This window comes from Magnolia sinica, chromosome 11 (genome assembly GCF_029962835.1).
Source record: "Magnolia sinica isolate HGM2019 chromosome 11, MsV1, whole genome shotgun sequence".
In the NCBI taxonomy this organism is placed as follows: Eukaryota; Viridiplantae; Streptophyta; class Magnoliopsida; order Magnoliales; family Magnoliaceae; genus Magnolia; species Magnolia sinica.
The window spans coordinates 77122717-77139923 of NC_080583.1; the positions used below are offsets into that span (position 1 = coordinate 77122717).

The 17207-nt window shown below is 39.0% G+C and overlaps 1 protein-coding gene across 8 annotated transcripts in view; it reads right to left on the bottom strand.

The window, feature by feature from the left end:
- The window catches only part of LOC131219413 (uncharacterized), a 41253-nt gene extending 24300 nt beyond the window's left edge, over window positions 1-16953 (bottom strand). For all 8 annotated transcript variants that reach the window (XR_009158195.1, XR_009158194.1, XM_058214535.1 and 5 more), the window contains exons 1-4: window positions 16788-16953; window positions 6669-6776; window positions 6017-6151; window positions 515-1226 (exon numbers count right to left, since the gene is read on the bottom strand). Coding sequence is in view for 6 of the 8 variants with exons in the window: in XM_058214535.1 (XP_058070518.1) it covers window positions 515-1226; window positions 6017-6151; window positions 6669-6776; window positions 16788-16895 (1063 nt within the window). In the remaining 2 variants the exon portion in view is untranslated. The remainder of the gene's footprint in view (window positions 1-514; window positions 1227-6016; window positions 6152-6668; window positions 6777-16787) is intronic.
- Between the last annotated feature and the right edge of the window lie 254 nt (window positions 16954-17207).

A 17207-nucleotide genomic window follows, 5' to 3' on the forward strand; every position in this document is an offset into this window, starting at 1 on the left:
AGTTAAAAACTGAAGGATCCACAAACATGAAAGCAGTTGCAGATGCACCCGTTGCGACATTGAATATTGAGCAAAGATCAAATATGGAAACTTCTGTAAACCAGTAGGGCCCTAAGGCTTCAAGTAACGCAGTCTCAAGGAACATATGAAATTACGTATCCATGTTTCTCAGGTCAGGTGTTTGTACCATCATATGGTGTAGTTAGACAAGTACAGGGACAAGAAAAAAGTGAATAAAGATCAAGAAGGCTATGCTGAAGTTCTCTGATCTAGATTCAACTCTGAGCTTATATCCAAATTTTTAAGTAACAAAAGGAGTTCCATCGGAACAAGTAGCATTCATAAACTAAAGACATTGGCTTACGTGCAAGTAGAAAGCACTTGAAAATGTAATGAGCATATGTACATAGTAGGTGATCAGAATATTCATGCATTGAACATATTTTCAACAAGCAATATTAACAAACTAGCATTGCAGTGTTTACTTGTTTCTTGTTCACATTGGAAAGCATACCAGCTACACAACAAGAAACTTCGGCACCAACAAGCTTGCTGTGTTCCTGAGAAAGAATAGGTTCCTTCACAAAACGGTTGGAAAGTTTAGGAGACTCCAAGAACAAATCACCCTTGACCAAAATGGCATCTTTGCCTCTCTCAGCTACAGCAGTCGGGTCCAGTTTTGAAATATTTCCCAGCTCTTCATGTACCATACAATTTTCATCAAAAGTAGAGGATGTTAGAGTCATATATTTCCCATCGCTATGATGCTCCACGCCCGCAAAATAAGGGATTTCACCATTCACTGTAACAACACTTTCCTTCTTTGAGTAAGTAAGATGATGGTTAGGAATCTCAGATTCAGTAGATCTCTCCAATAAAGTGGGGTGATTATCAACACGATTCCCTCTATTCACTTTTCTAGCAATTCCAACCATTGCATCATTCAACAGTTCTTGACTTCGAAATCTTTTTAGGTTAGCCCCACTAATGGAACTTTTAGCAATTTTTTTCTGTTTCCTACTTCTCTTCCCAGTACTTTGTCGCTTTCCCAAGTATGGGAGCAAGTCAGGATAAGTACATGATTCAGGAGATCGTATTTCCTGCTCTAAGCTCGAAGCTCCATTACAGAAATTAGGGTGTATCGAACTACGTTCAGCCGTTCCATTGACATTTGCCGCAAGTTCACGAAGCAGCCGCTGGACATGTGGGTTTCTGAACCCAAAAAGCTGCATTTCACCATAGAGAAAAGGAACTATAGTTAACTGGCTGATTCCCAGATTTGAATAACAGCTCCCTCCACATTCTCTAAGTGGAGGGAGAGAGAGATGAAGAAAATAAGGACAGGGAGACAAAAAATAAAGAGAAGTACTCCTCAGAGCACTATAAGTTCCACTGCTCATAGTTGCATGGCATCAGCTCACTTGGACAGCTTGTCAATTGATCAATCTGAACTGTACATTAAATCTAGAACACATTTAGTGTACAACCAAGAATCACACTGATCGGATGATCCAGTCTGTCCTTGGTTTGGCATTTTTATCCACCTATCCTTTTTCCAAGCCACAGATGAGATGGTTATGATTGCCTATCAAAGGTAATTCTTTAGAATCATAAGCAATCCCTGATGAGAGCTAAAAAATAAATGGATCAAATTGATGACTCAAACTATTTTTAAATCGTAGATCTTACATGCAACTATATGATCAGTGATCCATATTAAGGGCCACTGATCAAGTGGATTAGTCGTCGTCAGATCTATGTGATATTTGCATGATAGCCCATAAAATGTTTGCTGGACCTAAGGAACAGTGTAGATTAAGGGATTGGGCTGTCTATGTGTACCAATACAACTACATGCATTGTTAGTCATAGTGCTCTGAGAGCACTGAAGCATTTCTAATAAATAAATGATGCACTATATTTTTACAAAGAAGGCCAAGATTATTTATTGAATATGTAGCAATTTTTCACAGGCAAAGAACCAAAATTACCACAAAACAAAAACAAAACAAAAAAAAAAAAAAAAAAAAAAAAAACCAAGCAAATCAACGAGATCACCAAAAACAGGAAGATGTCTTTAAATGTCAAACAACATTAACTAGTTCAATCTGACAATAATATAAATTACTTAAAGGTGCAATTTGCTCACAAAATATCATTAAGATGGTTTTTCCTGTTACAAAAGGATTTAAAATTAGTCGGACTAAAACAAAGTATATGGAGTGCAATTTAGTTACAATAGGAGTGAAAATGATTAATTAATTAAGATTGATGACCAAGTAAGCACCTCAAAATGACCACTTTCGATACCTTATATTATTCACAAGAGTGGAGAGATTGAGAAGGATGTTGCCCATATAATTCAAGCTAGGAGAAAGAAACAGAGATGTGTGTCTGGAGTTTTATGTGATTGTCGTGTACCACTCAAACTGAAAGGGAAATTTTATAGGATAGAATTAAGACAAGCCATGCTTTAAGGAACATGTTTAGAGGATGAGTATAGCTGAAATGAGAATGTTAAAATGGATGAGTGGCAAGACGAGGAAGGATAGAATTAGAAATGAATCATTTGAAGGAACTTAGGAGTAGCACCAATAGGTAACAAGATTAGGGAAATTAGACTTAGATGGTTTGGTCATGTGCAACGCGGACCAAGAACAGCACCAGCTAGGAGTGAAACAAGTTGGCTCTAAAAGTGCAAGGCAGTGTTATCAAAATCGTACAATTTACAATACAAATAGTACGATTCATATCGTATTGTATGGGTGTACGATTTGAATCGTACACCCAAATTGCAAATCCCAAATAATCGTACGAATCGTATCAAATCATATCGAATCGTATGAATCCTACGATAATCGTAGATTACATAAATGGGCCCAAAATTTACTTAAAATTCTAATTTTTAAAAAAAATAATTCAATTTTTCTTCTTTCTTATACCATTTTGCTCATAAAACATGAAAAAGGCCTCTCCCCCCTTCTCTTCTTCCCTTCCTCCCTACACCCAGTCCCTTTGCTTTCCATCGCCACGCTCCTAATGCCTCTCTTCTCAAAACCTACCCTTCCCCCAAACCTCCCTCTCACCCTTCCCCTCAATCTCCCCCTTAACTTAGAGCCCTTTGTTCCCCTTCTGAAACTATCTCCCTCCCCACCCCTTCCCTTTCCTCCTCTCACTCTCCCTTTTGATCTCCCTCTCAACCTCTTCTCTCTTTGACCATTCATACACACCCCCACTCACCCCTCGAAATCCCTTTTGATGACACACCCACTTGCCTCTTTGATCCTTCAATAAGCTCGTTGTTCTGAATATGTTAAGAGTTCCTTTGTTGCACAACACATCTCTCAATCGTCCTCAACACATCGCCATGGCCAACCAGATGAACACCCGGACCCTTGGTGACACGATGATCCTCTAGAGCGTAGAAGATGGAGACGATAGGTGGGGTTTTTTGGCATCTAGATTTTAGGAGGAACGCAAATGAGGAAGAAAGTCGGTGCTCAAATCTATATGGTAGGCTAGAGGTGTGCATTCCTCAATGAAGGTGGGTACTTGGGAACATTAATGTATTTTCAACTCACAAGTCATTTGCAAAAGTTATATTCATCTAGGGACCATCAATGGGTGAGAACTATTGTGTGGGAATATCTTGTCCAAGGTATTCCATATCGGTAACGGTGGCTGTAACGGCTAATGTGGAAGCGTAACAACCATTGTGACTCCTATAACAGTCAGAAAAAAATACTCAAAAAATTCTAGAAAAATATCTAAAAAATCCCGAATAATGTAAATATTATAAATATGTATTCATTTTTGTTTTGAACATGTTTATGGCAGTGTAACGGTCCACTCTTTGGTGAGAGTGTTGTATTGAGTTGTCTGGTTAATTTATGAACGTGGTTATATGTCTCTAATGTTTACACATCGCAATCAAGCATTATAACTAGAAATTAGAAAAAAGGCATAAATACCACTTTTTTAAAATTTTGTGAAAAAATGGCCCTTGGACCTTTTATTCGCTCAAATTGCTTCAATATATGATTTTAACCCTAAAAACTATAGTAAGAGTGATCAAAATCTGCTGTAGAATGGTCTAGAATAGTTTTTTTAATGAGAAAAGTGAAAAAATGAGGAGAAAATAGATTTAAATAGAGAAAAATTGGTTTTTTTAACAGTTACAAAGGTAACGGTTGTTATTCTACAACCCCTATAATGGCCGATATGGTCCCAAAAAATCAACTGCCCCTTTTCACCCCCGTATCATGTAACGGTCACAACCATTACTTGTAGTATCGGCCTTTACGGCCATATCATAACAGATACGGAACACCTTGATCATGTAGCGTTGAAACATTTTGTTAGATGTTGATCTCACATGAATTATGATCATCTAAAAAAAAAAATCAGAACATTCAATCTGAAGTGTTTGCTTCATCTATAGAAAGAGGATGAATCAGAAATCACCATTTCCTTGGTTGCTTAATGAAGAGGCAGGTTTGGAGCTTCTCTCAAACAATGATACCCGTATTGCAGCGGCTCGCTTGGGAACATGGTATAGGAATGGGTATGGAGTACAATATTTCCTCCTATACATGGTACCTTAGGGGTAGGATCATGTGGATCACTACAATACATACTACTAAGCATACACAATTTAGTTAGTTATCCAAAATTGATAATGTAATTTATATATGAAATGATGAATATCATTATTGCAAATCCTGCATGTGTAATATTATAACTTATATGCCCGATATTACATAAATCAAAGAATAAATCTCAACATTATAAATATAAATTTAAACCCCCACTTAATCAGCAACAAGAATGGAAACCATGAGTACAGGTTGGTAAAATAGCGATCCATATTGTAAATAACCCACAGTCCAGATCAAAGGATTCGAAAAGGGAAATGTAAGGGTTGAGCGATTTAGGTGACATTGCTCTCAAAATCCTTTTGGGATATCACGGGTTTTCAAGCATCAATTGACGACTTGTTCGGATCTTGGTCAAATGGACCTTTCAGTGACCAATGTCACCACAACCTTTACAGAATGTTTGCTTATGATTTTTTAAACTATTTTAGCGGATACAGGTAGCTGTCAAGGACGTGAAGGGTAGATTATGGAAGATCTTCCACCAAAATCTTGAGATACAGGTGGCAAGGGTTCCAAGACTGCTAGACACATATAAATGCATGGAGGGTCCCTTTTTTTTCTTTTTCTTTTTTTTTGCTTTTCGCTTTTTAAGGATCTTATGTTAAAGTAATGTTATTTACTTAGTTTAAAATAATAATGAGGTTAAAACTAAACTCATGGCAAGAGACTTCCACTGCACTATCAGGTCAACAGTTAAAGTCCTGGTCATTTTAAATTCTCAATAAAATAAATTAATAAGTCCTAGTCATTTTAAGGTAGGATTGATTTTACTATCCCAGTCATATTCCATGCCTATGCCCGCACCTGAGTTGTATCCTATAGAGTGTAGACTTAGGTACTTCGTGTAATTTGGAGGATGCAAGTTATAGAGCATTAGGATATTTTAAGCAGAGAAAAAATAGTATCAATGATGAAACTTTTTATCAATGACAACATTGACAGATAAATCTAGTCATTTATCATTTGTGGCCGCCAGAAACAAAAGAGTTTTGAGGTGTGAACCCCCAAGATCTTAATAGAAATTTTGGATTGTAGTAGTTGAGGGAGGGATTAGAGAAAGAGAAGGTCAGATTCTGTAAATCTCGTCCAATAGGTCCATCGAATTAAATTTCGAACCTCCTTCACTGTATCAACCAGCCTCCCTAAGAATACTTCATAGACTCAAAGTCAAACCATATGGTCCCAAGGCCTGACATATCATTTTGAGAAAATATTATGCCTCAATCCCAGATTCCCAACTAAGCAGTACAAAGCATCATGACTTGTACAGTTCCAACCAAAACAGAGTTCTATGTTTCACATTGCTATTTTAGCAAATAGTTTAATTATAATAACTACTAAAAAACATTTACACTTGCCTCAACCCCGTCTATCTTGCAAGAAAATCTCTTTGCATGCCACGTCTTTACACGGGGACCATTTCTCTTTTGAAAATGCTCCCAAGCAATATCTGGAGTCTGTCCAGTACATGAATCTCCTTCTGTGGAAGTGATCTGCAGATTAAAAGACGGTCCATGTGTTTAGGAGTGAATGGAACCAGGACAACAATTGTACAAACTACCATGACATAAATAATGTTATAAGGGGTTATATGATGTGATGTGAACCACCTCCTCATGGCACTGTAGAGATGTAGACCCTCATCCAGTTGATCCAGTGGTCTTAAGATTGACAAGCCACGTGGAAAATGAACATCAGCATCGAGCCACCCAGTCAATTGCTGGCATCAAATGGACAGTTAGAAATAATGTGCATGAGACTCTACATTAGACCAACCACGTGGATGATCTCAATGACCAATCACAGTGCCATGTGGAGGTAGTGCACATAACTTACTGATGTGCATTCTAAATATCCTCATTTGTCTAATCTAATGTTATAAAACCAAAAGATCCAAAATCTGTACATGTTACAACAATAAACTGTAAAAGTTGTCAGAGAAGAAACACCTAAAAAGCACAACCTCCTATGGATGTGAAAACTGAAAAGTCATTTTTGCTCAATACACACCACAAATAGAGGCCCATTGGGACCTTCATGAATCTCCATCCTGTACATGTTTCCTGCATGAGTTCGAACAGCGTGATAACCAATCGGATAAGGGTACCGATCTTTACCCTGCAAATAACATAAAAATTGACTTGATTAATTTCACGAACAAAGCTCTAACAAAAGAATCAGTGATTGTAAATGTAAAACTTCACCACACTACTTAAAAATCTACAATTTAGAGAACAAATTAGAGACAAAAATAAGCTACCGATCCATTATCTATCTTATCCATATGGAGTCATGGACCGCATCTAGTGTCTATAGCAACTAATAGACATTATTATGGCTTCAAGTCAATTGACCCAGGGAAATTGGATAATTGTTTCTAAAGTGTTAATCACCATCATGGTCACTGTTGTCATAGCCTTGTCCAAGCTATTTTGGGTCAGTTTTTAGAAATCCTATTTTGCCAATCAATCCTATCTAAAGCCCTATCCTTGAGAAGTGAACAAGCCTTCATATCCCTTCTCACCACCTCAATTCCAATAACTTTAGGCCTTCTTTTCATTCCCTTTTCAGGTGTTTCAAACCTAATCAATGTTCCCCTCCTAGGTAGGGGTGTACATTGAGTCGAACTGAGTTGAGTTGGCCTCAACTCAACTCGGCTTTGCCACTAGATGACCTCAGCTTGAACTCAGCTCGGCTCGGTCCTCGAGCCTAACTGGCCAGCTCAGCTCGGTTTGGTTAGCAGCTCGGGCCGAGTTCGAGCCAAGATTGAGCCGAGTTCGTCATTGAGGCATTTCCACAAACACCTGGACTGCACCTTCAAAATCCCTGTGTATGTGAACAGAAGCAATGGTTTTACAAGTATTTTATCAAATACCTTCTAAGCAACATAAAAACCAAGAAAAACCAAGAAAAAAAGGGTATTTGTTTCATGTACATACCTTCCTTGCCACCAGCCACACTTCGTTGAGTCATTTTATCAAACACTTGGTGAGCAACATAAATGGCAAAGTAACCGAGTCACCGAACTGGTTCGATTCGAGTTCGATTCGAGCTGGATTCGATCCGAGTCGAGTCGAGTCGAGCCGGGGCCTACTCAAACTCGGCTCGAACTCATTTTCGAGCTCAAAAAATCAGCTTGAATCGGCTCGAACTCAGCTTCGAACCGAGTCGAATCGAGCTTTTTTGAGTCGAGTCGAGCGAGCTAACCGAGCTAGCTCGGTTCGTGTACACCCCTACTCCTAGGAGCCATCTCTAATTTAGTAACATGTGACTAAACCATCTTAATATGCTCGTCTTCATTTTAGCTACTATTGGGAGTGCTTATAGGTTACTTCGAATGACCTCATTTTTAATTCTACTCTTCCAAGTCTTAAGAAGTCTCTTGAGCATCGACTTATATTAAAATCGCACATATATAATTACATTGGTGAAAAGAGCATTCTGAATTCTTTTTTTCTTTTTCTTTTTCTTTTTTTGGTTCTACTGATTTTTAAGCCTCTAGACTCTTTGCCTTCCACCAAACCTCCAACGTAGCATATGAACCCTTTCTAGTCTCATCAATCAATAATATGTCATATGCAAAACATACACCAAGGGACCTCATCTTGGACACTGGCAATTAGCTCATATATAACAAGCTCAAAAAGGTAATATTTTAACATGTTAAGGCCCACCACTACCACTCACCACTCATCAATCTCACTCACCAAAGGTTGTTCACACCCTTGTTACGGCATGACCTTGACGATGTCAATAGATCCTCATCCCTTTCCTCATTGCTCACTGCATAATCTACCTAGGAACTTTATCTAATGAAAGAAACCATTGGTAATTCTTATAGATCCTCATCCCTTTCCCCATTGCTCCAGATCCATAAAAACCGTTGTTAATTCTCCCCCCTTATCCCTATGTTTTTCCATCAAATATCTGAGTAGACCATCAACTTCGGTTGTTGATCTCCCTGAGATGAAAGAAAATTGATTTTCTACGATCCTTATTCTTGTCTCAATTTTTTCCACCACCTTCCTCCAAAGTTTCTTGTGTCACTCATGAGTCATAAGTTTGATCCCCTGATGGTTCGTGCAACTTTGTTCATCTGTTTTGTTTTTGTAAATTGGTATTGCAATGCTTCTCTTCCATTCATCTAGAATTTGGTTTGTCAGTAAAATTTTCATGAAAAGACTAGCCAACCAAACTAATCCAATTTCACATAGTACCAAGCAACTCTATAAGAATATAATGTCATGTGGCCTTTCCTTTAACATCTTTGCCATGGCTACCTTTACTTTCCCTATCCTAATTCTACGATGATCCACATGCCCTCCCAAGTTAAGGATCTAAGGCCCCTCCTAGTACTTTTTCTCTCTATTATTAACTCATGTATACTTATGTATATGTTTGTGTTATTTTATCTTTTTCCCCCTTTGTGATGCGGACACCGGGCCATTCAAAGTATATCAACGCAGGAGGCATGCGTTACCCGTGTCAATGTGGTTAAATGACGGATACGGGTCGGGTCTCTAGAGGTTGAAGACCTTCCACATGTATTCGTGACATGTGTAAGTTGCTTAGAGGAGACATTTGGACCGTTGGATTGCGAGGATGGTGTGATCGGACCGTTGGATCGTCACAGCCCACCTTCATGGCACTATCATCGGGGCCCATCGAGCATTTTCAATTTGCATTTAGTTTATGAACATTTGACTTATTTAAGTTTTGAGACAGTTTGTGCACAATTTTGTGCGAATTTCTTTTTTTTTTTGAACTTTTTTTAGTAGGGGTATTTTGGTAATTTCATGTAATTACGAATTTATAAGGGTTGCCCTAAACCCATAGCATGTAATGTTATCTTTTATGAAAAAAGAGAGAGAGAGAGAGAGTTAATTTTGCTTCTGACGATTTCGTCTTCAACTTCTAGTGATTGAAAGAGGGTGTGAGGCTCGGGTAAACAATTTCTCATCATCTACTTCTTTCTCCTTCTTTCTTTTCTCAAGGTACTCTTTTCTTTAACCCCATTCTCTTCCTTTTCTCCCAGAATCTTTAAATCTAGAAGCCAAATCTTGTTTCTTTTTATTTAAATCATTAGATCTCAAAAGATTCTCATCCCCACATAAAATCCATCACCCAAATCTAAATTTGAAGAACCACCAATTCTTTTCTGAATTTTCCAGATTTCCCAATCTAGGAAATTCCTATTTACAATCCACTTGGATCGTTAGACGGACCTATTGCAAGATGAAAGTTCTATCTTTCGCCGTATCCAACTAAACTCAGATTTTAAGATTCAATACTTCATGTTTGTGATGGATGGCCATAATCAATACTATATTAACCTCATTTCTTTCTTGTTTTATGACGTATAAGGCTGATATTTTATTTGTTTTTTAAGATTGCATAAATCTGCCCCTTTCATATACCATGCTCATTTAAGGTTGGATTAGGTCGTCCTACATCACTTTGCCCCTGGCCTATGCTGGCTGTTATTCTTGTAAAGGGGTACTCTTGTAATTAGTCTCATATATTTATATGATTCTTTTCTTTAAGGATTGTAGAAAAACCCATCAACCTAGGGCTTGTATGAGGCTTTATGATGCAGACATCAGTGGTGCACCCTTTAAAGTGTACCAGAGAAGGAGGCATCGCCGACAAAGTACCGGAGCGGAGGAGTTGATGTGGATGGACGTTAGGTCCATCGGACTCATTTTCTGACGCGCTACGAGTGCAGAAGCGACATGACCACACCCTGACCATAGATCCATGGGTCGGATTTCACACCCTACCACACGGGTGTTTTAGTTTTAAGCGTGTTTTGTTCTTTTTTCTTATTTCAAGGACTTGATTGCACTTTCTTTATTTTTTCATCTTTTCGTTAATTTTTTTTTTGTTTTCAAGGGCTTTAGTGCACTTTTACTTTTTCCATAGCTTATATATATGTTGTCAGAAACCCTATTTTCATTATTATTGAATGAATAGAAATTCGTATCTTTTCTTCCTCTTTATTCGAGAGATTAGGGTTTCAGGATTGGCCCTTGGGTGTTGAGGATTCCACCCCGATTTCAGGTTTCCTTCTTTTTAGATCTTCAAGGTGCAAGAAAATGTAAGAATCATCCTCCTTTTCTGTTGACAACAAAAGGACTTGTACTTTCTTCATTTCAAACCCTTCATTCTTCACCCCTTTCGTTCATCTCTGGATATCCCCTTTCTAGTTTGAGCAAAAAAGAGGGATGGTTAGTCAATAGAATCAGATCCAAACATAACCGTGGACTGACTAATGCTAGATATGGGATATCCTCATATCCCTAGGTCCTCCCTCTTCTTTTTTTTTACCATTTATGCGATTTTATGCTACGAGGCATGATCCTGACGGAATGACCTTCTCTTTGTGTTGAAATTTACCTAATCCCTTTGATTGGAAACAGTTAGTTGATTCGTGTATTTATTTGAACATTCTTTAACCTGATTATACATGCATCTAGGATTAGGTCATTACATGTCCCTGCATCACTTTGTTCTTGAAATTTTCCATAGAAAAGGTAAGCTTTTAGAGCAAGTGATTAACTAACATGGTAGGAGGAGAGGGCGTCTCTTCATGCGGGATTTCGATTCATCTATGTCACCAACCCCGTGTTTTTTTGCACCATCTGATATTGACGTTTCATTGGCAAACCGGAATTGGAAACTATGGCACTGTCGTCTTGGTCATCCACATTCTGACCGGTTGCTTCATTTGTTTTTTTTCTCGCATGTTGGATAACTTGAAAGTTAACAAAACTACTTTGGATCTTGCTTGTTCTTCCTGCCGCTTATCTAAAAGTAAATGTGCTCCGTTCTCTTTAAGCACAACTTAGTCTGCTTTTATATTTGAGCTTGTCCGTTCTGATGTCTGGGGGCTTTCCCCTATTTTATCCATGTCTAGGTTACCCTATTACATTATATTTCATTGATGATTTCACTCACTACACATGGATCTACTTTATGCAAGTCTTTGGTATCTTCAAACAATTTGCTTCTATGGTTGACACTCAATTTGGGGAGGTATGTCTCCTTGGATTTCAGTACTTACCTTCGGGACCGTGGGATTATTCATCAGAGGACTTGTCCTAATACTCCTCAACAGAATAGGGTGGCTGAAAGGAAAAATCAACACATAGTTGAGACTGCGAACACATTAATTACCGATATGTTTGTTCCTCGTTCTCTTTGGGCTGAACCCATGTTACACTCAATCTACTTAATCAATCGTATGCCTACTAAACTTCAAGATAACACTTATCCGTATTTTGTCCTGTATGGTTCTCATCTTGATTATTCAAAATTTCAAGTCTTTGCATGTGTTTGTTATGTTCACCTTGCTTCTTGTGAACATAATAAACTTTCACCCATATCAACCAGATGCGTGTATTTGGGCTTTGAGGAGACACAGAAAGGGTCTGGTTCTATGAGCACATTGCTCGTCAATTACGAGTATCTTGTAATGTTATTTTTCTTGAACATGTTCCTTTCCATACGTCGTCTGTTATTTCTGCCTCTACATCTCCATCACATGACTTCACTTTTTTCCCCTAACATACCATCTACTTCTAGTGTGCCACCTTGCTCCTTACAAGTCTATACTCACCGGCCCAGAGCTCCTCCTCCTTTGCCCACGCCCGCCACTACTCCCGCTGCCGATCCGGATCCTCCTTCGATACATCACTCTACCCGGCCTCACAGAGCTCCCGATCGTCTCATTTATTCTACATCGGCCATGACTTCCACTTTGGCCTCCATTTCCATTCCCATCTCTTACTCACAAGTTGCTGCTCATAGTTGTTGGAGAGATGCTATGGCAGAGGAGCTTCGGGCTTTAGATGAGAATTATACAGGGGAACTTGTCCCGCGTCCTCCATACCAACAACTTATCGACAGTAAATGGGTGTATTTAATTTCCATAAAGCTAAAATCTGATGGCTCTCTGGATAAATACAAGGCAAGGCTAGTCGCCTAAGGGTACAAACAAGAGTATGGTATTGATTATGACGAGACTTTTGCCTCTGTTGCCAAAATGAAAACTGTTAGAACTCGTCTTGCCCTTGGCTCTATTCATGCTTAGCCCACTTTTCAAATGAATGTGAAGAATGTCTTTCTTCATGGCGACCTTCAAAAGACAATGTATATGAAATTGCTTCCATGGTCTAATACTAGTACTAGTGATATGGTTTGCTGCCTAAAAGAGGATGTGTATGGTCTTAAGCAAGCTCCGCGTGCCTGGTTTTAGCAGTTCAATATAGTTGTCGATGTTGGTTTTTTCTCAGTGGCCACAATCCCTCCTTATTTACCCACACTACCTCCCAGGGCCTCGTCATTATTCTGGTATACGTGGATAATCTCATATTGACTGGTAGTGATTTTGTTGGGATTATCGAGCTTCAGATGGTTCTCTCCTCTTCCTTCAAAATGAAGGACTTGGGCCCTCTCACCTACTTCTTGGGACTTGACGTCTTGCGCTCTGAACGTGGGATTCTTGTAAGCCAACATAAATATACTCAGGACCTCATTGTTATGGCTCAGTTGACGGATCAGAAATCCTATCAAACTCCCATGGAACTAAATGTTCAATATGGTCCTGATGATGGGGACTTGTTGAAGTAGCCTACTCTTTACCGTCGTTTAGTTGGTGGTTTGGTATATTTGACAATGACTCGCCCGACATTGCTTATGTTGTTCAAGTCATCGGTCAATTCGTCTCGGTGCCCCGAACTCTGCATATGACTGTTGTTCTTCAGATAATCCAGTATTTACGTGGGACTATGGACCGATCTATGTTTTTCTCTTCCAGTGCTCCTTTAAAGCCTCAAGCATATTCCGATGATGATAGGGAGGGGTGTGTGGTTACTCGCCGGTTCACCACCGGGTATTGCGTGTTTCTTGGCTCCTTGCTTATCTCTTGGAAGTGCAAGAAGCAACCAGCAGTCTCTAAGTCCAGCACGGAGTTTGAGTAGCGTGCGATGTCTGCTACATGCAGTGAAGTTGTGTGGCTCCGTGGAGTTCTTTCTGAATTTGGGATTCATTTTTCGACCCCAACTCCTCTTTGTGTTGATAACATCAGTGCCATTCAGATTGCCTCCAACCTTGTCTTTCATGAGAGAATGAAGCACATAGAGGTTGATTGCCACTTCATCCACGAGAAATATCAATCCAGCATCATCTCCCTTCTTCAGGTGGCGTCCCAAGATCAGATCGCTAACATTCTAAACAAGACGACCTTCGGCCCGCCATTCCTTCCTAGTTGTCAAACTCATGCTGATGAATCACCCGCCTAAGTGTTTTTTTATTTTTTTGGGGGGGCTAGCTCATGTATACTTGTGTGTATGTTGTTGTTATTCGATCCTTTCCCCCTTTGGCCCTAGCCTATGATAGGTTGTTATTCTTGTAAAGGGGTATTCTTGTAATTGGTCTCGTATATTTATATGATTCTTTTCTTTGAGGGTTGTAGAGGAACCCGTCAACCTAGGGCTTGTATGAGGCTTTGTTCTTGAGATTCTCGATGGAAAAGGTAAGCTTTTAGAACAAGTGGCTGACTGACTTTCTCCCCCAATTTTGGTCAAAATTCTACATCTCTCTCCTTAACCAATTGTAAAATTCATCGTACAATTTATACTTGGCCTTACTACTTTGTTTGACTCAGATTTATCATTTATATATTTTTCAAGGTTTTCGGCTTTTCCACATCCACTTCCCTGCCACTCTTTATAATTGGACCACTTTTTGCTAATCGCCTTATATACCCTATCCCTCCACCATCATTTTTGTGGGTTTGTGCATGCCTTTCTTGCCTTTAAATTTTGAAAGAACTTCTTGCACTGCTCTTTTTATACAGTCAGTAACCATTATGCACATCATCCCAACCTTTACTTCAAGACTTCACTTTTTTTTATATACAGACACACTCACACCCACACACACCACATGGGTACTCGAACCCATGATCTCAGCGTTGAAAAACAGTGTCTACCATTGAGCCATGAGGAAGGACCCCCTTCACTTCAAGATTTCACTTGCCATGTTCTATCACTTGCTTTCTAAAACTGACATTTTCACCTTTAAGTTCCACATCGTATTCCAAAGCAACTTCTACTCTCGTCTTTCTTGCCTTCTTCAAAATTGCTAATATGTATATTGATGCCCAAACATCAAGTGTCATGAAATCAACTATGCCATCAGACATCAACCACCATCATTGCCATCAATGTGTTCCTCAACTGAAGCTTTGTTTCTTCTATTCAAATGTTTAGCAATGCAATGCTCTTAAGTAATATCAACCTGTGCCAACATTTTTCTCTCAAAAGGAAGAGAAAAACGGTGCAAGGATTTGTCTCTCTAAGGAATCACAACATTCAACTGTTCTCGTCAAAGCCTGTGTGGTATACATTACACTTCCTTTTGTATGGTATACATTACACTTCCTTTTATAGAACCTAAAATTCTAGTGAAATTTTAAGATTAAACTTGTGAATTGTAAGATTCAAGGAAAATCAAAGGTTTCAATCAGGTTTCCAGGAAAAAGGATTTAAAAAAATAAAGAATTTTAGTAATTAGATTCAAATCTTATAACATTGATCATAAACTCACATGCTTTTCACCTTTTTAATGATCTTCCCATTGTGCTCAAAGATATTATAAAGAACTTCAAATGATGCAAATAGTAACAAAATATTGCCTCAAAATGGAGAAAATTGATAGGATTCCAACAATCTATTGCTTGGACGACAACCAAACAATTGTTGTCCCTATCACTTCAATAAGCAGTTGTCCGCCCACCAAACAAAAAGAAAAGAGAGTTTATAAAATGGCAATCAATGATGACTTTCACATTACAGTCGTTGCACAAAGCTCACAATGCATTAATAGAGGTGATAATATGATACATGGGCATTGTACAATGGACGATATTCATACATGTATCACTTGACATTGTAGCATAGACTTGCTCAACCACAACCATCCAAATGGTTGGCCCCACTCCTTACAAAGCACACCTCAAAAATCAAATCGACCAAGCAGCACAAACGATTCAATCGGCAACCATCGACTGGAAGGTTAAAAGGGGAGGCAGTCAAGAGTCCAACTTCAACAGGCGAACACCCATCAATTTGACCACAACTGTTCAATCAGTGCAAATTTCAAGTTACATGGCTTACGCCCAATCGCAACAACACCCACACTTTAGGTGGCCTGGACCAAGTGTACTCTACATGAATAGTTGGATGTATGCATGAGTAAAATCAACCATACTCCAACAGAGTAACAAACAGTAGATCCAGTTCTAGACGTATAGAAGGGATTTTTATGACATGCCACCCACTTCTGGACCTAGTTAGACAGAACCACCCAAAAGAATTTTCTTTTTAGATGTCAACGCCCAATTTTGAGATATCTTACCACTTTCAGTCAAATACGAGAAACAGCTGTTAGCCTATTTCCGAAAATGACGAAAGAAGTGGTAACCTTGGACAGGGATCTGAACCGTTCATAAGTATGTGGACCATTCCAAGATGGCGGACAGCGATCTAGACCGCTCAACATGATGTGCTTAGCAATTTGGAGCGCTTCAAAGTAGGTGGACAGCTATCTGTACCATCAGGTAAATGGGCAGCGATCTGGACCGTTCCAAGATGGTGGAAATCAATCTCAACAGTTCCAAGACGGTGGACAGCGATCTAGACCGTTCAAGAGTAGGTGCATATCAATGTGGGCCCAATCCTTCCACAACATATGCAAATATATGACAACTTCTAAGGGTACTTTTGTCATTTTGAGAAATAGGCTAACAGCCATTACTTGGATTTGACGGAAAGCCGTTAAATAAAGAGAACAAAAAATGTGGGGGCCAATATCTAAAAATAAAATTTTTTTTTTAAAATGGGTGGTTCTGTCTAATTACACAATAAAACAGGTGGCATTTCATAAATAATAATAATAATAATAATAATAATAATAGCCCATAAAAAGCACAATCAACGACAAAAATCAGAATCCCTTTTCCCGCAAAATCTAATCTGTAAAAACCAGAAATCAGAAGTAGCAGAATCGTATATACATCGGAACATGGACGAGGAAAAACAGAGGAGAGGGGAGAAGAATTCAAACCCTAGAGCAGTTCCAGTATTTCTTCTCCCATGGCCCACCTCCATACAGAGCTCCGATTGAGGTGATTTCCAGGTCGTCCGATGGCATCTCACCTTTCGATCTTTCCATGACTGGAAATCTCTCTCTCTCTCTCTCTCTCTCTCTCTCTCTCTCTCTCTCCTCTTTTCCCGCCAACACTCGAAAGGGTAGACGATTTTTGGAGGGAGGTATATACACGAGCGGCGAGCTTTGCTAAGCCCACACGCGTGTACAAGTCACTAATGCAAACGCCACCATATGTGCGAGTATAGCAGATATGTGGAATATCCAAGCCATCCATCAGGTGGACCTTACTTCCTATATGTTACTGAAGAAATATTTAAGTATTCGATTCATTAGATGTTCCATGATATTATAAATAATTTAAAGGATTATAAACTT